At 37.3% G+C, this 25,276-nt stretch overlaps 2 protein-coding genes across 4 annotated transcripts in view; one reads left to right on the forward strand and one right to left on the reverse strand.

Moving 5' to 3' along the window:
* Positions 1–4,090, forward strand: part of LOC134796198 (sec1 family domain-containing protein 2-like) — a 143,790-nt gene extending 139,700 nt beyond the window's left edge. Inside the window, exons 10-12 of the mRNA XM_063768223.1 lie at positions 589–750; positions 2,564–2,674; positions 3,776–4,090. Of these exons, the coding sequence (XP_063624293.1) occupies positions 589–750; positions 2,564–2,674; positions 3,776–3,872 (370 nt within the window). The 3' untranslated portion in view covers positions 3,873–4,090. The remainder of the gene's footprint in view (positions 1–588; positions 751–2,563; positions 2,675–3,775) is intronic.
* Positions 4,091–6,129: 2,039 nt separating this feature from the next.
* The window catches only part of LOC134796199 (glutathione hydrolase 1 proenzyme-like), a 58,717-nt gene continuing 39,570 nt past the window's right edge, over positions 6,130–25,276 (reverse strand). For all 3 annotated transcript variants that reach the window (XM_063768226.1, XM_063768225.1, XM_063768224.1), the window contains 7 exons: positions 24,008–24,197; positions 20,361–20,564; positions 13,657–13,906; positions 12,828–13,018; positions 11,931–12,171; positions 11,505–11,618; positions 6,130–10,300 (listed from right to left, as the gene is read on the reverse strand). In XM_063768226.1, the coding sequence (XP_063624296.1) occupies positions 10,154–10,300; positions 11,505–11,618; positions 11,931–12,171; positions 12,828–13,018; positions 13,657–13,906; positions 20,361–20,564; positions 24,008–24,197 (1,337 nt within the window). In that variant the 3' untranslated portion in view covers positions 6,130–10,153. The remainder of the gene's footprint in view (positions 10,301–11,504; positions 11,619–11,930; positions 12,172–12,827; positions 13,019–13,656; positions 13,907–20,360; positions 20,565–24,007; positions 24,198–25,276) is intronic.

Genomic DNA, 25,276 nt, shown 5'->3' on the forward strand with positions numbered 1-25,276 from the left:
GGCAGGTGGTGACTCGCCACTCGTTAGATGGGCACCTGATGCGCCATCGTGAAGACGGCCAGGTGCAACACCGGCATGAGCGGCTCAGGGGTGTCGAGAGGTGGTGCTGCGCTTTCTCCGAAGTTACTCGCGGCGTTATGCCCTTTAACACTTCCACCCCTGGAGCATATAGCTCTAGCGACTCCTCTCTGGACGGCCAATGAAGGCAAGCCAGAGCTGAGAGTCCTGTCCCCTTGGGGTCCACTCCGACCGACGAAGACACGCCGGAGACGGAGACCCTGACCGACTCTCGGGAGCACTCGGGTCCGTGGGGTCGTTACTCCCCAACAGCTCGCCACAAGCTGCCCTGCGGGCTTATTATTATTATTATTATATTATATTACCATGCCGATGAGACGTAACGATAACAGCGATAGCTAGCGGTTGCTAGTTATGCTACATTCGATTCATGACTTTAAATCACTATAAACTTTCTATATGTACTTTTCTAAGTCCGGAAGTAACCATGAAAATATCTACCAAGTAGGTATTTTTCTTTTTATAAAATACTTATGTAAAATTTACGTGGCGATATGTTTCGGTTGACAGGTACAACTCGGTTCTAAAGCCGTGCGAGACAGGTGGGGGGCATGAGTACCGCGGCGTGTTACAACAGCTGGTAGAAGACCTGGTGGACACGGAGCGACCAGAACTAACGGACCTGCGACACAGGAACGAGGGGCTCAAGGATTTACTGCGGAGCGGACTCAAGTGAGTACTGGGTTGGTTCTTTAAAAATAAATAGTGGAAGGTGAAGACCGATTCGACTTATCAATAAAATTACTTTATAAGCAATAAATCCACGATATAAAAAAAGGTAAATTTGCCAATAGCTTTTTAATTACCTATTGGCTAAGCGAATAGAGTGTATAGAGACGGATCGACAAAGTAAATTATGTAGCCACTTTAAATTTACTGCCATCTTTCGACAGAAGATAAAACTGTTTGAACGCCATTTGACTTTGATCCTTATTGTTTCACTGATATGTGTTAACTTATTAAATATTAATATTAACATTATTAACGCCATCTACTCGACTATAGGCCAAAGGTATGGTGCAATCTTTTCGAGCGATGGCGCCATAACCTTCAGCCTACTCTCGAGTAGATGGCGTTAATATTAATATTTAACAAGTTAACACATATCAGTGAAAGAATAATGATCAAAGTCAAATGGCGTTCTAACAGTTTTAATCGTCTGTCGAAAGATGGCAGTAAATGTACTGTAGCTACATAATTTACCATGACAGTAACTCTCTATTTCAAATTCTCTTTGCTATTGGATAGGTACACATATAATTATTGAATTTAAAACTTCCTTGATTCCCGTGACTTAGGGTGGTATTCCATCTGTCCAATATCTTTGTCCAATGTGTATTGCGTCTCACATTTTGCTTAATGAGAGAGCGAGACGCAATGACATTGGACAAAGAAATTGGACAGGTGGAATACCACCCTTCGTGACATAATAAAAAAAAGACTCCCTTGGCAGTAATATATAAGCCTCTGTTCCAGCGCGGACAGTTGCGTACCTAGGGTTTCGGAGTAAGACAAGCCGAAATATATGTTTTCGTAATAAATGTCCAATCTCACTCTTTGGACGCAAATGAATTTGCTAGCGTATCGCGGCGAGCTATCATAGCGCACAGGGCATACTAGGTACTACTATAACTACTAGATAGGATTTTACAAACATATCAGAGTGCCTACCGCGAACACTGAAGTTTGCAAATTGCATGCTTCTTTCTCTGTCACTCTAATAACATACCGTCACAAGGAACAACTTCATCAATTTTTAACACTTATACACGTCACAACAAACGAACAAATCCACATTCACGACTTAATTCAAATTCACTTAAATACATTGAGCTTTCGTTACTTTCGACTCGACTAAATAATAATACACTTGAAGTAAACGCGTGCCCGTCCGAACTTATGCAGCTAACTTCACACCAAAAGCCAGGCTTAAATCGCCTTATAAAATTGCTATACATACCAACAAATAGTTACATCGTTCTATGGCGGTTTGTGTTGTTGTTCTAAGAGCGCCTAGAGCGGGACGAAAAAGCAAGCCCGGTTGCAAGCTGACGAGTGCGAGCAGGATAGCTAGAACATCCTACGCCTGATTTCTTTCGCGCGGACGAGGCGCCACCACGGCAAAAATTTGCAACACGCTGGCGCCGCGGTCCGCGCGCTGATGGGGCTTGAATTTAATAATACGGGTTAATTTGGCGCGCTGTTTAAAAATAATCTATAATATCTAATATTGATCTTATCACTACGTAATTTCGGTAAGGCAACTAAGGCAAGCCCGGCTTTTGGGCTTGTATGGAGGTACCGCCACTGAGCGCGGAATAAGATCAAGATATTTTAACTTGTCGAGTCCCATTTAGTGGAAATAATGTGCGGTGTCTAAAAAAATATTTTGAATACAGGGTTTCCGTAAGTTATTCGTTCATGTCAACCACTCACCTTTTTTATTGTTTACCTACTTGTTATACATGTTTACGTGTTTTTCCAGCATCCTAACGAGTAAGAAAACTCGCAGCACGAAGCACCCGCTCGACAGCCCCACCGTGATCATCTTCGTAGTTGGCGGCATTACGGCCGAGGAGTGCAAGCGTATCCACAGGTAGGTACCATCCTAATTAAGATTCATCATCATCATATCAGCCTTTTATCGCCCACTGCTGAGCATAGGCCTATCTTCGAGTACGCCACTTATCCTGGTCCCGAGCCAATCTCATCCAGAAGTGACCCGCAATCTTCCGAATGTCGTCCACCCAACCAGCCAACGGATGCCAGGCACTCCTTTCGTCTGTAAGCAGCCATCATTCCGTTAACATTTTGGCCCACCTGCCATCACTCTGCCTGGCACCATGTTCCGCCCAGCTCGATTTAAGTTTGGTAATGACGTACCCGACGTCTTGCACCTTGGGGCGACGTCGGATCTCGACATTCCTCACTCATACGGCACCTTATGTTTTGTGGGATTTGAATGGGGTTGGCCGGTCGAAGTATTTAGCAGATGGCGCCAGCATAGCTTGCCCTGTCAATCCCTAGAATTCCAATTTTTGTTTTTTAATGGAATTTTATGCTCTGGATAGCAGCCAAATCTCATAGAAAAGGGGCAAGCTATGATGGCGCCATCTATGCAAAGCTTTGAAAGGTGCCAACCCCATTGTTAAACGTCAACTTTTGACCACCAGGGTTCATCTTCGATTGCCAAGTTCGAAGCACGAATTTGTCTCAGACTTTAAAGAATGCAGCTTAATTTGGTGAATAATGTTGGAATCGTAATAGCTTAATCGTACAGAGTAATCTACTTGAACGGATACAATTGGCTATATTTAGATTTAAATTATATTGCGTGCTGGATCTCAGCAGATTGTGATGGACTTTTTGTATTATATTAATTATGACTTACAATATTTTGCAGTACTTTACGCATCTTGCAATTTTTTTGCCTAGGTAAAGTGTTAGAGCATTTAATAACTGAAGTCACCTTTAAGAGCTTACCCCTCTGCCGAAAAACTTGCACAATTGTGCAAATTTTTGTATGGACTGACATTGCTATTTGTACGTAGAGCAATACATTTAACGTCCCCTCCCCGCAAAAATCGGCGGACTGTTTCGTATAGAAAATGACAGCCATGACGTGTCCAGTTACTAAATGCTCTAAGGGTATAGTGTAAGTAATCGATTAGCTGTTAACTGCCTATTTCATCCGCAGGACCGTGATCACGAGCGGCGTCGACACGGCCGTGTTTATCGGTTCCACAAAATTCGTCACACCAGTGGAAGCCATGAGAGACGTCCTCGCCTTATAGCAGTACTCACCTTTGATGGCGCGCAATAAAAGCACCAGCGCTGTCAATGACGCTTGCCGAAAGATGGTGTATTAAGGTGCCGTAGGCTCAGAGAGCGGAGTTTTTGAAAAATCGGACCGCTTTTTTTAGATCGCAATACGGTTGTCAAAAATTTAATTAGCAATCTTGAGGATTTTCTCTAGTGACTTCATCGATTCGAGTCCTGATATTTTGACGTATAGATAGAAAAAATCACGAACAGTCTTAAAACGCACTTTAAAATTTTGTAAAAATGTATGCACAAAAGCTAAAAATATGAAAATTTTATTTTTGAGTATATTGGTTTTAAACTGAAAATAAATGTCATATACTAAGAAAAAGTGACCAAGGCCTCCAGTGCCCCAGGCTGGAATCGAACCAGCGTCCTCTGCTATCGCGGCAGGTGCATACTGTTCTACCTTAGAGATGGCCAGGGGGCGCCACAAGCCTTCAGTAGGAAGTGCATATACTTGGAAAATTTGACTAATGTCGCTGTGGCCCGGTGGCCGAGTGGTTCAGGCACCTGCCGCGATAGCAGAGGACGCTGGTTCGATTCCAGCCTGGGGCACTGGAGGCCTTGGTCACTTTTTCTTAGTATATGACATTTATTTTCAGTTTATAATTTATATAGTAGTGTTTCTACTTGATAAAAACAAATTAAAATATTTTCTGAAAAATAATTTAATTTGTTCAAATACTTCATAGTATATTGGTTTTTGTTAGGAAAATCGGGTATTGTTCTACTGATTTGCATAGGTATGTCACTTCTTAAATTCTTACATTATAATATGATATACAGTGCTCGAACAAATCATGCGGATGACGTGAAAATGGCGTAATTTTGTACACAAGATGACGTTTGTATTTAAACTTTCGTGTGACATGGGGCTGTCCATAAATTACGTCATCGATTTTTGAAATGACGTAACTTATGAATAGCCCCCATGTCGCATGAAGTTACAAAATTTGAAATCATCCTATGAGTGGTTTGACGTCATCCGCATGATTTGTTCGAATTGTTTGAATTGATATTAAACTGGGTACCTAAGTAGCTAAGCTTTTGTGACCCTTTGTCGTCGTGCTTGCTAGATAATGTGTATTTTGGCTGTTATTCTTATGCTAGATGTATTAGGTTACTTCAAAAGTAACGTTATACAATGTTAATCTATGTAATACTGTGAATATATTATATGATACAATTTTAATGTGACATTATCTATGAAAAGGGAACTTATGATTCGGTCAAATTGTGTTTTTTGAAAAACAAATTATAGCCACCATTCAATGAATGTAGTATGATACCTTTGGGTATGGTGCTTTGCGCACACTAGTGTCCCATCCCCTCCCCCTGACGCAACCCCCCCTTTTAGCATGGAATATGTCCCGGTTGACATTTTTTTTATTCTTTGCGGAAAATATACAATATAGGAAAAAAGTTTCAATGAAAGAAATAATTCCTATTAAATTCTTAACAAAAAAGGTTATATTTTTTTTTTTTATATGATGCACCATATTCATGTTATGGCTATATGAACTTCGACAAAATTTAACCGTTTAAAAACTTGTTGAAGTTCAATATAACATAGTACGTGAGAGTACTGAAAGAAATTTCACACGGAGAATAACCTTACAAGCTTATTCTCCGTATAAGCATGTACTATCACGTACTATGTTATATTGAACTTTAACAAGTTAATAACCTTTTCTGTTTAAAATTTATTAAGGATTATTTCTTACCTTGACACTTTATTCCTAACTCTAATACTTTTCTCAAAAATTAAAAAAAATTCGTCAACCGGGACATATTTCATGCATGCTTGCGTCAGGGGGAGGGAATGGGAGACTAGTGTGCGTAAAGCACCATACCCAAAGGTATCATACTACATTCATTGAAGCTGGCTATAATTTGTTTGTCTTCCCCATACATTAGAACACAACTTGACCGAATCATTATTATCGATGGCGCTTACGCCATTATTAACGATGCTCCGATATAAATACAATGCTGCGCTACGCTGTGCGGCGTAAGCGCCATCGACAATAAGGTCCATTTTCATAGATAATGCCTCAAATATTTTAATTACTTGTAAGTGCAATGCAATTACAATGCAGATATAAACTGTTAAAATGTTATTAATATTATTTAAGATTTTTATAACTATTAAGATACGGAAAAAAGTAGTATACTATATTACTAAAGAACTAGTGAAATAAAAATCGTTATAACGTAAAAAGAGGTTTTATTAATGTTTTTCACATTGGACATCATTTAATAACATTTATAATTTAGATATTTTGTCATTAGTATCATTAGTATCGAATAACAGATGTAGGTATTTACCTATTAGTACCTACCAAAGAGTTATTGATTTAAATCATTAATTATTTTTAGATATCTTCCTTAGAGGTTTTCCTACCTTGAGGTGTAGGTACCTATGTTAACACTTTCAGTGCCAAGCGCCCCATTTCCAATTCAAAATGCCCACGCAGCGGGTTTTTGGCAGTGAATGTGTTAAATACATGTTTTCTCGTACAATAATATCACAATTTGTCATTATTGGATGTTGACCAAGTTGTCGGTGAAAGAAATAAGGGTGGTATTCCACCTGTCCAGTGTCCAATGTCATTGCGTTAACCTTTTCGAGGCCATGTCAAACACAAAATCTCTCACGCGGACGCCACGTCACCGAAGTGTCAAAACTGAAATTGAACTTTATGCATATGCACGTACTTAGATCTATGTTGCTCTGTGGTTTGTGACCGATTAATCCATAGAAGGTAGGATCGCATAGAAGTGGTATACGCGTGCCTCCGTGAGGGACAAAACATACGCAAATGCGACACTGTGATTGGTCGAATTCATTTGTTGCCCACCATTCTCCATACTAATAAAAAGTTGGGGAACAAACAAAAAGTGAGACTGTGACAAGGACAAGCAATAATACCGCTGTCTCTGCTACTCCTACTGAAAGATACATAAGACTATCCCGTTCTGGCAGTTACCCCCACCACTCATGCCAGATCCAGGTATATCCTAGATTCATGGATTAATCAGGCTTTGGCGTTGAACCTGCGGTGCGGATATATCGGTCATTGGCGTCCAAAAGGTTAAGCAAAATGTGAGACGCAATACACATTGGACAAATAAATTAGGTGGAATATCACCCTAAGACGCGCAAAATTCATACGAATTCCTTTTGTCCATGATACAAATTCACGTTCATCAAAAGAACTATATTTTCATAACTACTGGGGTAGCTTTAAAAATAGAGTGTCAAAAATTGTTTTCTTACTTTCTATGATTTTAAAAGACCTTACATAATTAAGCAGGCGTTTGAAAACTGTAATACTTAGTTAATACAACAACGTTATACAACGAAAGTACTAGCAATAAATCAATACAAGTATTATAATTAAGACAAGCAACACTTTTAGGCTGCGTTTCTACCAGAGATAGGATGCGTAGCGAGGGATGTTTGTTAGAAACCAATAGAATCACTTAATTTACCCAACCTCGCTCTGTGGCGGTAGCACGGTCGCATTTTTATCGCCTGTCACCATGCCTGTCACGTTCTAACAAGTATGTATAAGTGCGAAAGTGAGAGACATAGTAACAGGCGATAAAAATGCAACCATGCTGCCACCGCTGCGCAGCTCTAGTTGACAATATTCCATTGTTCTTTAACTAACACATCCTCGCACATGCCTGGTGGCCAAGGTAACCATTGTTAGACCTTATAATGTTGCAATTCATCAATGGCTGTGCAGGGTCTATATTAATTCGCATAACGTAATACTCCTAATTCAAATTGGCATAACGTATGTTACGCATAATTTCTAAATCGCATAACATTATTCCGCATAACTGATTACGCATAATGTTAATGCGCATAACGTAAATTGTCATAACGATGACTTGGGATAAATATAATAAGCATAAAGTTACTTTGCATAATTATTAAATGGTATAAAATAAATATAAAAGGCAAATTAATAAAAATGTAGAACGGCTGGTTCAGTAGGTTCAGAGAACGAAGTTTTAAGTCAATGTAGCGCTTTTTTAGATCACAAATATCACAATACGGTTGCCAAAAATTTAATTAGCAATCTTGCGGCCTTTCTCTAGGGCTTTCAGCGATTCGAATCTTGAGTTTTTGACTTTTGCTCTGTAAATAAAATCACTAAAATAGGTCTAAAACGCACTTTAAAAAAAATTGCACAATAAAATCAAAATATGAAAAATATTTATAAAACCTTAAAAAACCAAAACTTATTTAAAAAAAAAAGAACACGAACTTACTACGCCTTAATAATGCTTTACAGCTCATAGATTATTATTTGTTACAACAGCTTCGCTTCGTTTCGCTCGATCCTGCCTTAGCCTTGTGAACCTGACCTAACCGAGTTGGTTTTGCCTTGATCCATCTAATTCTCTTGCTCTATTAAATTATGCTAATTCATTTTGTGCCAAATAAAGTTATAGTTAATAATGTTATGCATATTTAAATTATGCGGATTCATTATTATGCGCAATAAGTGGTGTGCTTTTTTAATATTATGCCTGTTCAATGTTATGCACAATTATGTTATGCCAAAACTGTCATGCGAATTCATATTATGACAATTAATGTTAGGCGTATTAAGGGGCACCCGGCTGTGCAGTCTCTTAGCATTTTTTTTTAGTTTTTGTGTTAAGTATAGGATAGGTAGGTACCTACGCTTTAAGCCTTGTGACAGAGATAGATTGATTTGAGCCTGAAAAATAATAATTACTAATTAATACTATTAAAATATGAAACACTGTACATTTCTCATATTCAACCGTTTTCATCCGTCTTCTAGTATACTTGTACCTTATCCTAAGAGACGATCCCGTAGGTTTGATGTCGGATGGGATACTAGGAATGTTTAATATTTCATTAAGTTTACATGCCTCAATGTCAGTCCCTAAACCGATAACTTGTCGGATATTAAGAGATCTATTGATAATTAACATCATTCACTCGAATGTTTATAAGTAAAGGATTTTAACCCTGATAACGTAATCATGAGTATGTCCACTGTGCCAAGAACGACAATATCTGGATGCACATTTAAGTTAGATGTAAACACAGTAGATAAACACTTTCTCTTACTTCTAGTACCATTTCGAATGTATTAAGACTAATAAATGCGACACCAACTACTCATCATAAAGTTTTCGCATCATCGCATGTAATCACAGAGCATGGAAGCTACTTTCCTTATCTAAGTGTAAAACCTTAAGGAATCTTGTTAAAATAAATGAAACTTATTCCACGCGCTTAACAATTCTTATGAGACTCACGAGCGAGGTATTGAATTGTGGCTTAATAACGATAACAACAGATTACTAAAGATTTAAATATTTAGAAACATATTTTTATGGACCAAAAACGGAATCATGTAGGTAGTTGTTAAACTGGCGAAACAAGGATCCGGGCATGGAGTTAGAATAAAAGGAGTGAAATCTCTTGTGGCAGAACAGTTGTAAAAGTGTCCAGCAGTCAGCTGTAAATAACAGTTCCAAATCTCTCCATAGTAGCGCTAGTAGCTAAGAACGTAGGCGTATTGACAGAGTGTACTGCTTGGCAAAAAAGAGTAGAAATTAAAAAGGGGCTACACTGTAATGTCGTCCCTTTCAAACCAATTTATATAAGAAAACGGGACGACACTACAGTGTACCAACCGGCACGTATGGAGGTCCAAGGGGGAGGCCTATGTTCAGCAGTGGACGTCTTATGGCTGAGATGATGATGATGATGATGATGACTACAGTGTTGCCACTTTTTAATTTCTACTCTTTTTTGCCAAGCTGTAGTGCGTTATCAATGATTTAATTTTTTTTATCGAATATTCTAGGTAATGTAGGTGTTTACGAATAAAGTAATTCTTAGCATTAACACCAACCACCTACCTATTGTCCGCAGCACTACCTATATTTAAGGTTTTATGACGGACACTTTTTGATACATGGAAATTGTTTTCCTTGCCTCTACCTTCCATAGATCCGGGTCTTAAGATAGTCAAATTAATTACAATATACGCCTGGATGATAAAGAAATGGATATTTCGAGAGGAGACTTTGACTGTTTAACTAAATGTCGCTGTACAGCGCCGTACAGCGCCGTACCTAGGTATATACATTTTGCAGTGACGAGTTTTTTACTGATTGACATCTGATAATTCAATTTAAGTCGTAGATGCATGAGATTCACTTATGTATAACTAAAATTCAGTGTGATCTAATCGCCAGAAACATCGCCTCCTTTCCTAAAATCGGCGTTGGCGTATATTGCCGTTTTGTTCCTGTAGAGGGCGCACACGATCGAGCCGCGGCCGCGGTACCGGGTCATTACGTGGCCTTTGGCTTTTAGGCCATTCACGATTCCCTGTAAGAAAGTAATAAATTGTATTACTTATCTATTTTAGTATTTCTTTATTTTCACGCAAATTAAAGTACTATGCGTCAAAATGGTCCCAATGCCAACAGAGTTGAGAATTAGGTCATTAGCAGGCATCGGAGTTTTTGTCGCATGGTAAGACTAATAGCAAGCTATGGAGTCGACATTTGCCATAAATGTAAACTCTTATTCATACTCATACTCATTTATTTAATTTATATTAAAATGCCTTTAGAGCGGTCGGTCGTGTATATTATCTTAGTCGAAATATATATAAAAATATTTTTCTATTACATTATGAATTCATAACTTCAACTATTTTAACATACAACTATACAAACTACATCGCTGCGAAATACCTGATGTCATGTAGGTACTGACCGCTGATAAAATTGATTAGTATTTATCATATGTCAATCACTGGTGATTGCAAACGTAGTAGTTATTTATATCTGTAAGTGGTAAATACGTTGTGGATTATTCCATAATTAATTATTATGCCTAACCCAGAAATAGCTGCAATTTTGGCATGGATAGAGCCATACAACGATTTACAATATGACTATGAAAAATCTGCTAGAGTGTGCTTGAGTTGTGAAGTACAACTCACCCAATTGAAACATAAATTTATTTTAAAACATATCAACAGTATTCTTCATCAAACGAAATCCACTGGAACTTCAATATACACGACCGACCGCTCTAAAGGCATTTTAAGATAAATTAAATAAATGAGTATGAGTATGAATAAGAGTTTACATTTATGGCAAATGTCGACTCCATAGCTTGCTATTAGTCTTACCATGCGATAAAAACTCCGATGCCTGGTCATTAGTCACTTCATTTCGTTCTATGGGCACCAAGCAGAATTCCATTGCAGAACTGAGATATTGGTATTTTAGTCAAAATATCCCGTGAGCGCGGCCAATCATTCACCGCGCTCGCCCGGCGGTGCGCGAACATCTACCCCGCACCAATTATTTACTTACTAGGACTCTATTGCCTAGGTAATAAGGGTGACGACATTTTGACTAAAAAATACCTGTATCTCAGTTCTGCAATGGAATTCTGCTTGGTGACCATATAACGAAATGAAGTACATAAAAATACCTATTTAATGACCTAACTCTCATTTCTGTTGGTTATTGGTCCAGACTTTGATGACTATCTGCTGTTTACAAGGAAAAAGTACCTCGGTAACTCCAAACTCGTATTCCACTTGCATGGGCAGCAACTGATGATGTATCCGCGCTTCATCCACTGCCTCCTTGATAGTTTGCTGGAACCATAGCTTGCGAATGGCCACCTGAAATTGTCAAAGGCAACTATATTTTCGAGATCAGTAAATAACAGGCCAATTCGAACGTGCACCTGTACACCAAACCAATATTTGAATAGACCTGTTAAGAAGCCGTATTTTGTTGTTTATTGAATAATTTGGAAATGTAGACTGCGTAATACTAATAGGTATAGCTTATTTACACTAAAAACCTCCTACTAATGATAGACGGTCTCAAAGCGCCTCCAAATGTAGGTTTGTGAACAAAAATTTGGAAATATTTGGACTACTCTTGTTGTACTCTTGCGCGGGAAGTAATAATAGGGGTTCTAAACTTACCAAGGCAACGGCTGTGGTTATCTTAGTGCCTCCAGAAGCTCCGAGCACCATCTTGGCATTGCCTACGCTGTCAGAAATAATGCTAGGACTCATGGAAGATAAAGGTCTCTTTCCTGGCGCGATGAAGTTGGCCGGGGAGGGCTCCAGGCCGAAGTAGTTGGTGATGCCTGGTGAGGAGAAGTCGTCCATCACGTTGTTCATTACGATGCCCGTGTTTAGAGTTGTGAAGCCGGAGCCGTAACTGTAAGATAATGAGAGTGTATGTTGATACCGGGAGTTTGATCGTGCACCTACATAATTAACAATTATACAAATTTATATGGACATATTTAATCTCCGGCGCCGCTCCCATTGTATTTTTCGGCTGACTACAAAGGAATAGCTGTGGAGCTTTCATTATAAATTAGACATAGTCTGATATTCAGATGAAGCTATGTTCGTTCATCTAAAGCAGCCTCTGCGGCTGCGACAACGTCACTGTATAAATTCTGGTGAAGACTCCTAAACCGGGTGCGTTCTCCTACAAAGCCGCCAGTTATAGGTACTCATTCACACATCTGATATTCGGAGCGAGCTATAAATTAATATAAAAAAAAATCATAGCAAGCTAGGGCGATTATCTTCATTACTAACCTATTTAACAGAGATGTGCTGTCGCCGCATCAAATTGTTGGTACACTTCCGCGACGTATTAAGTACCTATGTTTTTAGTCATTGTCATTGATGAATGACTTTTGGACATCACTTACTAGTAGTTGTTAGAGCTGGTGATAGATACAGCGGCCGCGTCTCCTTACTAGCTATGACAGAGATGTGCGCTGTGCCAGCATCAGGTAGTTGATAAAACTCCGCACCTTTATGATTATTGATTATGAATGACATTTGCACAACACTTACTAGTAGTTGATAGAGCTAGTGACGGACACAGCGTCCCCATTACTAGCTATGACAGAAATGTGCGCTGTGCCAGCATCAGGCTTCTGGTACACCTCTGCACCGTATATCGAAGAGTCATTGCTTGTCATTGAGTCGTTGATTCTGCTGCGGATTTCTGCCCCATATTCAGGTTGCGTCACGTTTTTTATTAACTGAAAAAAAAGATACGTTTTTCAAAATAACTGAAAACTACGAGTATTTTGGCTCTTTTGGAAATTAACCTTGACTAGTAATCAAGCAAAATTATGGATCCTGATTTAAAAACTCATGTTTAATCGCATTAAACTAGGTATTTAATAACATCCAAAAGTAAATACCCCACTCAATTTTTAAGCCGCACTTTAAATAGGTACCTATAATACTCGTATGTGTAGGTCAATATTAGATCCTAGGTATAAAAGTTCATGGTTCTAGTTTTATGTTAACTTTATTATATCAATGAATTATATAGATTTTAACGCTTTGAAATATTTATATGATGAGGATAACTTAGTGTAAGGTCAATGTGGCTAATTCCGTCATAGGGACTATTCCGTTCACGAGCATATATTTCGCTGATTTTCAATCGTAGGAAAAAAACCATTTGCTTTTGATTGCTGAAACTAAAAGCAATCGCTGCTTCGTCGATGAAATTATCAATGTTGTTCGAGAAAAACGCTAGTGGACGGAATAGGCCCTATGACGGAATTAGCCACATTGACCTTAAATACTGAGATACCTCCGTTACAACCAAATATTTTTTCTTTACGACAACTAGTTTAAAGATTTTCCTTAATCCTTAAGTACATACCTCATCTAACTGTAAAAACGCAGCATCCCCCAACCTAGTTCTCGTCGCGTAGGCGAACTTAAATGCCTCTATAATCCTATGGTATGTAAGGATCTTGTCCTCCGTCGTGTTGATACTGTGCGGCCCGAAGCTGTACCCCGACAGCACGTTCAGGATGTTGGCCAGGATGAGCCCACTGCTGGGCGGTGGGGCCACGTGTAGTCTATCCCCATTCTCTAATCGTACGTCGATGGTCTCTGTTATTTTTGCCCTGAAATAATTAACGAAGTATTCATTAACACGTACGTGTAGGTACCTAAATTATGTATTTGGGTTAACATCGGGAGCGGGATAATTTCGAATTACATTGATAAACGTTGCTCGAATATACAAAGTTTAACATGTCGTTCTCAAGAAACAGTCGTTGTCAATGTTAATAATTTACTGCCAGGAAATAAAAATCGGCTTTAGGCACTTTGCATAATACATATGTCCGTAGAAACTGATTCGTTCTACCTAATTGATTATGTGTGTAAATTGATAAAACCCTTTTTTGAAATACGAAGGTAGTTTGAACAATGGTACATACGTTAATACTTATTCCCTACTTAATATTATTTTAAACTATTATATTTTATAGTAAGTACGTATTAAACACGCGTTGGTGTTATTGATAAACGCTTTAATATTTTTGTTATAATTCCGATTGTAACCTGATGGAATATTATGGGTGAATGTAGGTGATATATTGTTTTGACGCAAGCAGCTATCTCCTTAGGTCAGAGGAGATGACTATTTACGCAACGCAAACATTATTATTAATAGGAATATATTTTAAATGCGACGTTTTGTATTACGTATTGAAAATTGCTTATAATGTGATTGTGGTTTTAAACACTTGACTAAAAGACCATAAGACCTCTAATCTACTCGTCAAATCAAATAAATATGGATAGGTATCCAGAGGGGCTACCGCGAAAACCGAAATTCGCAAATTGCGGGGATCTTTCTTTTTTACTCCAATGAAGGCGAAATTAGAGTGACAGAGAAAAATGCCCGCAATTTGCGAACTTCGATTTTCGCGGTTATAGCCCAGGGCCACAAATAATACATGTATTAATGACCCCATTGATAATACAGGAGCCGGAAATTTAAGGTTTCGTATAAGTAAGTAACAGCTAAATTAGGTAAGTTTTGTGTGTAAATGAACTACCTACGTACCTACGTATTAAAGGCTAATGCAAGTAATCACTTATTTCCTTCGCCAACTTGGCAGGTTATTACTATCGTGTTGGTTGCATCTGCGTAATACATAATACCTAATAAGCAGTTGCAGAAACATTAATCAGGCATACCTACTCGTAGGTAGGTATTTAGAGGAAATACAATCTGCTGTCGTTTGTTTATTTTAGGTGCTATAATTATAACTTTTTCAAATGGTTATGAAACTAAAAAATACATATTATCTAATACTCAACGTATGCCTCTGCTATCGAAAATACATTTTCAAAAGGAGAAATGGAAAAGTTCACTGCTTTGCGATATCAAGACACCGCCTACCCTATCAGCTGACAAAAGGCATTTCTGTAAAACTCGAAATAACCTTAAATGCTAAACTTGATACTACCTAACTCTTCAATACGTAAGTACCATGCATACAGTTTGGTTTATTTATAGGCGGATTAGGTAGTTTAGTAATATAAAGATAAGCAGACTATTTTCGCATATCAATAATTAATTTTTATTACATTAGGTACATACCAACCAACCATGTCAAACCAACAGCTTGAAACATTTCTATTAATACTGAAAAGTAAGAACATTAAACGGATTAAACCTGTATATTTACGAATATAAATAGGCACATAAATACACGGATGGTACTGCGGTGTTATACGAGGAAATAAATAAAGTTAGCTAAATAATTCACATAATAAACCAACGTTAGTAGCTATTTAAAGTTAGAGTTTAAATAGCAACTGAAGGTTTCTGTACATTTCCACAGCAAGTATTCAAATAGACATTGTTGCAAATGCGATATGTTATCGGCAAATACTGTAATAACTAGGATGGAAGTTCATTGGAAATGTTTTGAATAACTTTCTATATTACGCACATTATGCTTGGTGGCCAAGAATGGCCTTACGCTAAAAACACAGATATGTTGATTCAACACATATTAATGTTTCAGCATATAGTCACTAATTAATCTAACTGACTAATCAGTTAAATTAGGATTTTGATTAGGCACGAGTAATAACATCTAGGTACTATTTAAAATAAGTAGGTAGATACTTATTAATTCGGTGTTCCGTACCTATCTAAAGAAAACCAAAAATTGTCTCTTCTTTTGACAAAGTAAATCGTTATATTATGTCTGACCTAGATTAATTAGTAATAAAAATGTGTAAAACTGAAAAAATACCGTAAACATATACTATGCATTCGTTTGAGATTGATGCGACATTCATGAATAATACCACAGATTATATAATAGTTTAATACTTACTGAAAGCGTCTACTTGCTGTCGACTTGGGACTACCTAAAACTCCTACAAGTACAATAGTGTTATCAGTGATTACTTTACTAGGTACTAAGTGGATGTAGACCAAGATATCTATTTTTACCTAATATTGTTTATCGTATTATCCATTTGTATTTAATTATTATCAACGGCTTAAAAATGTAAACAACCAGCAGCATTATCTGGCCCAGAACTATTTTAGTCCAGTTGGAATTCAGGTGTTGATGTAGGTATCTGATACAAACTGGAAATCCAAACAGATTACCTATCTGTTTATAACAAAAACATACCTATCTATCATAATCGTCTTACACATACCAAATACTACTAAATACCTGTAGGTAGGTACGTTGCTTTAATTACTATAAGTACTCTGTCTCTTTAGGTATTTAAATAAAAGTAAACAAAATCTACCCTCAAATGGCTCCTTAAGCCAGTTGAGGATACCTAGAAGGGCTAGAAGAAAACATTACACGATCAAATAATGTAGGTTAAAGTCAAAGGTCGTTCAGTGACTGATCCAGGCGGTTTTCAAATTGGTCGGTTAACCACCAATAAATATCACACCCCTACCCGAAACTGTACAAATTGTTTGTTTACTTTTATTTAAATATCTAAAAATACAGACTACAGGTCAGGTTTTACATCAGTGTTTGGTAGAGCATGTATTGTATTCATGTAGCAAACAATTACCTAGGTATGGTGTCTTAGGCAAACTAGCCAAAAATTACTATAGGCGCCATGACGTTAGGTATAGTCAGCCAAGAAAGTGGTTTACCACTTTTCGACTCTATCATCTGGTTGATAGAGTCGAAAAGTGGTAAACCACTTTCTTGGCTGACCGTACCTACTCAAAAAATAAGTTGGCTATTGGCGCATAAACGTTTGTCAAATCTAATAAACCGTTGTTCATCGTTTGTCCATATCCGTCATTTTGACAAAATAATTCTGTTTTTAGAAAGAGACCAAAATTTCACAGAGATTTGTAAGAGGTTGCTAAATTTTATTAATATGGTGGTAAGTTTGAATTATGTACCTATCTAGGTATATTGCCTGTACTAAAATGTTTCACAAAATTTGTGTAAATATGATGTCATTTTTACAATGAATCATTTATGACAAAAAATTAATAAACAAGAATTTGCCTGAATCAAGTTAGGTACATAATAAAGGCAAATCATTATTTTTATTTCGCTCGATTAACAATATAGCGATAACGTTCCAATACTTTCTAGAACTGAGTCATTGCAATAATAAAAACGAGTATTATAAAAGTGGAATATTTAGGTGGAATATACTGGTATGGCTCGAATTGTTATTAAAAATTGTAAATAAATGAACACTTGAACAAGCTATAGAATGATGAAATACGTGAGTCATGTTACAGCAGGTACACTCATGGCGGATCGAATAATCTTTCAACTTTGCTGGTACAATAAGTGATTATGGCATTACAACTGCAACCGTATAGCTATTTCATGATAACGAAACTGCGGTGTAAAATAAGACTGAGAATTTCTTGATTGTTATACGAGTGATTTGTAAATTTTTTTTACATAGTTAAGCACCTTTAATTACAGTGAAACTTGGTTAAGTGGGACCTGGATAAGTGGGAAACCTCTATAGCTGGGGCTCATGGTGCGGTCCCGGCACTTTAGCACTGAACTACCTCTGTTAGTGAGATAAAACAGACCTCTCTAACTGAGATTAGTTGTTTCGATTTTATAGTCAAATTTACCTCTATTACTGAGACAGAGTGTATTTTACCTCTTATACTGAGACTATATTTGAAAGTACATTTGCGTCATTGTTTTTAGGGTTCCGTACCCAAAAGGTAAAACGGGACCCTATTACTAAGACTTCGCTGTCCGTCCGTCCGTCCGTCCGTCTGTCTGTCACCAGGCTGTATCTCACGAACCGTGACAGCTAGACAGTTGAAATTTTCACAGATGATGTATTTCTGTTGCCGCTATAACAACAAATACTAAAAACAGAATAAAATAAAGATGGGGCTCCCATACAACAAACGTGATTTTTGACCAAAGTTAAGCAACGTCGGGCGTGGTCAGTACTTGGATGGGTGACCGTTTTTTTTTTTGCATTTTTTTCCGTTTTTTTTTTCATTATGGTACGGAACCCTTCGTGCGCGAGTCCGACTCGCACTTGCCCGGTTTTTTTAGAATGTCATAGGAATTGACCTCTGTATCTGAGATAACGTCAATCTATGACCTCTCTAACTGGACTCTGGACTTTATTGAAGATCTTGGATTTTAGTCTAACCAAAAATTCCGCATTCGGTTAATTGTGTCTAAACGACTTCAAGTTTCATTTAGTTAGTTTGAGTAAGTAGTTAAAACTATCGAAACGAAAAACGAAAAATTAATTTTCATTTATAAAAGTCCTAAGACGCAATGAAGTCAGTTTTAATATAATTTAACAAAACCCATCCTTTGTAGAAGTAGGATCATTCAAAGTTAATTCGAATAAAAATTTGAACAGACTTAAAAAACTATTTAAGGACAAGGATTATTTTACCTTTATTTATTGTTCATGATTAGAACTCATACGAAATGTTGACAAAATACCTTATTTACCACCTCTAAACTGAAATTCTTTTCTCACCTCTATTAATGGAACACTCTATAAATGAGACAGAAATTTATTTATACCTGGCTAACTGAGACCCTGTGTAAGTGGAATACCTCTTTAAGTGAGACAAAATTGCTCGTCCCTTGAGATCCCACTTATCCAGGTTTCACTGTTATCAAGTTTATTGATTCCATTGTCTTACCACAGTTAAGCCATTTCTATTTAAGTTAGATGCATGAAAGTGTGTTAGCGTATGCTATAGACTTATATGTGTAGGTACGAATTAAGTACAATAAATACAATACAATTTACATAGTTAATTTTCGTAACACAAATGAATCAATTAAGTTAAGACTAATCACAGCTTCTTAACTGCGCTTAAATACGTACAATTTTTTTGCAATTCACTCATATGTACTTCCTATTTCCTTTGCTTTCTTGATACTTTCCTTCAACCCTAAACATGATTAAATATGAATGATTTTTACGGATACAAATGCATATAAATACTATACTACTCATATCAGGATCTGGCTATTGGCTGACTATCACTAAGATCGACACTCACGTATCGTACGTGATTCTAATTAAAACAAAGATTGTCGTTATTGCCAATGCTAATCAAAAATATTTAAGCAGTGCGACAATAAGGGACTATATATAAAGGTTTCTAAAATGATTTTTTGTGACTTTGTATAGCAATTTTGCATGTAGTTTTGCAAAATTCGATTAGGCAGATTAAATTACCCGCTTTACAGCCTAGCCAAGATGAGAAACGTTTGCGCCGTAGCGAGCGAAACGGTAATTAGGGCGTTATCTATGAAAAGGGACCTTATTGTCGATGGTGCTTACGCCGCACAGCGTCGCGCGGCACTGTATTTATATCGGAGCATAGTTAATAATGGCGTAAGCGCCATCGACAATAAGGGCCCTTTTTCATAGATAACGTCACAATTACTCTCTATCACTCTTAGATATTAGGAGACATTAGCTTATCGTTCGATCTCCTCTGTGAAGTAATTTATTCCTACTTCTACAAAGTTACAGTTTAATTGGACGGTAGATAACTGTAATTTGATAACCAACAAATTAGATTGGTGAAATTATATGAAAGCATGAGAGAATTAATTATTTTTTTCCGACTGTAATTTTTTGCATTTATGTGCATAATGATAAATGTGATATCATTGTTTGGGTGTGCGAGTTGTGCCCCATTCTTGTGAACACACACAGCTGTTTCAAATACAGAACAATACTGTTAATGTGCTCAACAATAACATGGGCTATGAATGAGGAAAATACCTACCGAGCATTCAATAACAACAACTAACCGTATTTTAATCGATTTCCTTACTGAGTGGTATAGCTACAGTTCATTTTAACTTTATTACTTAGATGTATGTACCTATAGGTTTTTGTTATTAGGGATTATTATTATGTCGTATGGCTTTATTTTACAAATACATGACACGACAGATGACAGGCTATTACCGTTGTAAGAGCTCGTCGCCTCCTCTCTCAGCGATAAGATAACGTATCACTTGGTGTCACCGACGTTGTGGTGAAGCCACTAAGGCTTTTTAAGAACGGTTCTAACGTCAAAATACTCACTCATAGTTCCTTAGATCCTCAGCGGAGATAATGCTGCCGACTCTCTTCAGGTCGTCCAGGAAGTCCTTGGCCAGGCTACCGTTGTAGAGCTCGTCGCCTCCCCTCTCGGCAATGATGCGAAGAGTCTTGCAGAAGGCTTCGCTAGGCTTCACTATCGTTCCCGGGTTGTAGAAGTTGTTGGTTGACGGGTCCACGTACATTTTTCTGGAAGTAATTTCGAATGTTTTTCGTGTGCAGGTCATTGTTGTTTGTTAACATTATCTATGCATTTGCTTTTATGAAAACTTTGACATACTCTATAGGATGACAGCGGCCATATGGCGCGGCCAGTGGCATAGGCGATGGATAGCGGGTACCAGGTAGACGTAATTTACACGGATTATAGTAAGGCATTTGATAGAATCGATCACACAATATTATTATCGAAGTTGAGTAGCATGGGTATCAGTGGGGACCTGTTCAGGTGGTTCAAATCCTATATGTCTATATAGGATTTGAACCACCTGAACAGGTCCCCACTGATATTGTCTAATAGATCTCAGGCTGTTGTCGTGAACAATTACATATCTGGCTGGGTGGAGTCCCGCAGGGATCTTTACTGGGACCATTGTTATTTAACATATTCGTAAACGACATAGGCAAATGTATCGTTCACTCTGACTTATTATGTTTTGCAGACGATATGAAAATCTTCCGAAGATTAAAATCTGTTGAAGACTCTCTTCTGATCCAATCTGATCTCACGCGGCTTGATGAATATTGTCGATTAAATAAGTTGGATCTAAATCCATCTAAATGTTATACAATCACGTTCTCACGTCAACGTAAACTGATTTCTACTACTTATATGATTAAGGGCCAATTCTTGAATAAAGTTAATTCTATTAGGGATTTAGGTGTGATACATGATACTAAGCTTCTGTTTGATGTACATATTGATAGCATTATAAGTAGTGCCTTGAAAACCTTAGGGTTTATACTCTGTAACTCTGCTTATTTTACTCAAGCAAAGACGCTTAAAATTCTGTACTGTTCATTAGTCAGAAGTAAACTTGAATATGCGTCTCAAATTTGGAATCCCTGTTATGCCACTTATAGTGATAGGATAGAAAGGATCCAAAAAAAATTCCTGAAACACCTATGCTTTAAGCTGAAGCAGCCCTATGACTCCTCTAACTACCTTGGGATATGCAGGAAGCACCATCTTATTCCACTAAATAAACGGCGAGAGATTGCTGATATTGCATATATGCTAAGTATCACCAGTGGGTATATTGATTGCCCTGAACTGCTATTTAAACTTTCATTTAATACGCCCGCCCGATCTAAACGTTACGCTCCCCCCATCTCGCTCAAACGTACTTCATCCAATTACAGACAATAGTACATTATTGTCGAGGTTCGGAAGTAGCTACTTGCAGGCTGAGGATTCGTTTTAAACGGACGACCTTGGGAGTCCGTTTAATTGAATCCGAAGCCAGCAAGTAGCCTTCCAGCCGAGTCATATATAGTGCTTTTCTCAAAAATGGTGCAAGAAATATAAATATCATAGAAATATTTTACAAAAGCAACTTTCTTACGTATATATTTTCACAGAAAAAAGTAGAAACAATTGAAAAAATTAGTTTTGTCGCCTTTTTATTTTTTTAATAAAAAAATAGAAGTGTATTTTTCTGCCGAAAATACGCCAACCTATTTGAGACAGCTAAATAGTCGCGGTACTAATCATCTGTTTGGCTGTTTAATGGGCCTGTGCCTTCATTTGATATGGCCATTTCAACTTTTAAAAAGTTTGGAACTCGACAAATAATGGAATTTGTATGCAACATTGCAGTCCCAAAATCGAGACTGCAATGTTTTTAACTTTTTAATTTTTGACTAACCATAAACTACGCGCTTCGCAACCTATTTTTTAAACGGCAAAGTCGACTGATTAGTACCGCGACTATTTAGCTGTCTCAAATAGGTTGGCGTATTTTCGGCAGAAAAATACACTTCTATTTTTTTATTAAAAAAATAAAAAGGCGGCAAAGCTAATTTTTTCAATTGTTTCTACTTTTTTCTGTGAAAATATATACGTAAGAACGTTGCTTTTGTAAAATATTTCTATGATATTTATATTTCTTGCACCATTTTTGAGAAAAGCACTATATATGACTCGGCTGGAAGGCTACTTGCTGGCTTCGGATTCAATTAAACGGACTCCCAAGGTCGTCCGTTTAAAACGAATCCTCAGCCTGCAAGTAGCTACTTCCGAACCTCGACAATAATGTACTATTTTTGTGTCGTGCTAGTCGTAATTTAAATATTCTATCCAGAGATTTGGACATTGATGTATTTAATAGTTCCATTCCTTCAGTGAAGCGAAAATTAGCAAATCTATTTTTTAACCCACTTTAATCCCGATTGTTTTGTTTTCACATTCAAGTAGCAGGTTTGTGATTTGTCTGGGTGCTTAGGTATCTATTACGTATCCTCTATTTTTACTGTTTGTATTGTTAGCAGTCCATCCTAGACAAGTTATGAGTTCTATAAATTAAGTGTCTTTATTTTTTGATATTTTGTAAATGTATAAAACGTGATAGCATGTGTGAAATTGCGCGCAAAATTTGATATATTGTCTACTTCATTTCTATCTGTGAGTACCTGTAATTGGCTTTGTATTGTTGCCTAAATCTATAGAATGTTTTTGCAGCTGTTGGTACTCCTTACAAGGTAAAATAAAATAAATAAAATAAAATATTTCATGTTGATCAGTGGGTTTATGATGTACCCTAACTAAACTGTTTGTAGTTACGCGTAATAGACAGTTACACTAAAGTTAATTAGAATGGGATACTTTCTATGGCGACATCCATATCATTCCCATATATTTGTAAAATAAGTCAGAAAACTTATTATTTAAATTTTTGTGTGTTAAAAAATGCATTAGTAAAATATTGTTTAAGGGTCAAAAAGATCACTGTGTTATGTCTTTCCTGTAGACATACACAAGAGTTAAGGGCTATAAAGGTTAATTTTCTTATTTAACCCTTATCCACGTGAAAAGGTAATAAGGCGTGGTAAGGTAAGGCTTTAATTTAGAGAACTATGATAAAATCATTGCTTACATGCCCACAAGCTGTTAACTATTTCCCACAGGAGAGAAAAATGTACTGTTCGCGCGAACACACTAGTTTTCTCTCCTGTGGGCAATAGTAAGCAATGATTTTATCATAGTTCTCTAAATAAAAGGAGGACCTTTTCACGTGGATAAGGGTTAAATAAGAAAAATAACCTTTATAGCCCTTAACTCTTGTGTATGTCTACAGGAAAGACATAACACAGTGATCTTTTTGACCCTTAAATCTATCCAGTAAAGACTTTGCTCATGAAAACAATCTCTATTTGTGGCAAGAAATTTGCAAGAATTTGGATTCATTGAATTAATTACCAAAAGATCAGTTACGGACGTTAACCTATGTATTAACGGAACGTTGTTAATAAACGCTTCACAAAAAGCCTGGGTCCATTCGGCATCTTAAATCCAAAAATTGATACATTTTACAAATGCGGTTCTAACCTTCGACCCAGAGGGAAAAGCAGGCCTATTGGGGTTATTCCTATCTCCTCACAATTCGATTTATTTTATCAATAAAAACACTTACCTTAAAATTGGATCACTCTTGATATACGGTGCGGCCAGCAGTCCGTCGAACATAACCTTGGACACCTGGAAGCCATAGCTGCAGAAGCCCATGGTGGGAGCCAGCAGATCCGCCCACGGCAGCTTGCCCCACCGTTTGTGTGCTGCCCACATGCCTCGAAGCTCTCCTGGTACACCTATAGCTAGAGGCCCTGGGGACAAGAAATGTTTGGGTGATTCGACTTTTCTTGTAGCTTGTTCCCATGGTTACGTCTCCTGGGTCACTCTTTGTGTCTATCATTTGTTAACCGGGTTGGGAAAATATTTGTTTGTTCAAAAGTATTCCAATTTGGTCCCCTTTTTGTCAAAATCCAGTTCTGATGATGGGATTCATTAGGATTTGAGGGAATCCCTCAAATCTTGACGGATTCAGATCCAGACCTTGAAACTTTAAGTTACCCGAAGCGCTAAACTTTTTAGTGACATGACGGTTTAGCCAGACAGGAACGAGTCCTGCAGAATACCGAGTACCGACTGCGTAACTCATAATAAAAACTTAAAAATAAAGACATCGCCTTGGCAGCGAACTATTCGTCTAGTTATTAGTTCGTAAGTTAATTAGGTTAGTTATTAAATAACTTAGTTATGAATTAGCTTTAAGTTTTTTGGTTGGGGCTGAAAATCAGCGGTCTCGCTGATTCCCATCCATTTTACTACACAGATATTTATAAATTCTACCTGATTTTTGATTGTAGAATACATGCAATTCATTGTTTTTTGTGCTGGTAAATAAATATCTTTATATATTTTATTTTATTTTTATTCTTAAGGACTTAGGGTCGATTGCACCAAACCATCTATCACCGTTCAAACGTTCGCTAAATTTTATTGTATGGTAAATTTCACAGTTCACTGCGGTGTGGCGTTGATCTGTCCATCAGTTGGTGGTTTGTGCAACTGGCCCTTAGATCCTGATCTTAATCTAATTGACCTTTCGATAATTCAGTACACCATGCGCTCCATATATTGATAATGCCTTAGTGAGACGGCGCCGAGACCGGATGGTCGAAGAGAAAGCTTTAGAAACTACCGGCACCAAACGACTGCAAAACGCCTATTAATAACAATTCACTTTTACATCTGTTGCTTTACTGTTTGGAGAATTAATTTTTAATTGCCTGACCGTGGAAGGGAGGTGGTTTTGAAGTAATTCCCATCCATGAAAATTCCTGTTTTTGTAAAAAAAACGCATCCTCATTTATTTTCTCCACCGTAACTCTTTAGTATGGTG

Source organism: Cydia splendana, chromosome 13 (genome assembly GCF_910591565.1).
Source record: "Cydia splendana chromosome 13, ilCydSple1.2, whole genome shotgun sequence".
Lineage (NCBI taxonomy): Eukaryota > Metazoa > Arthropoda > Insecta > Lepidoptera > Tortricidae > Cydia > Cydia splendana.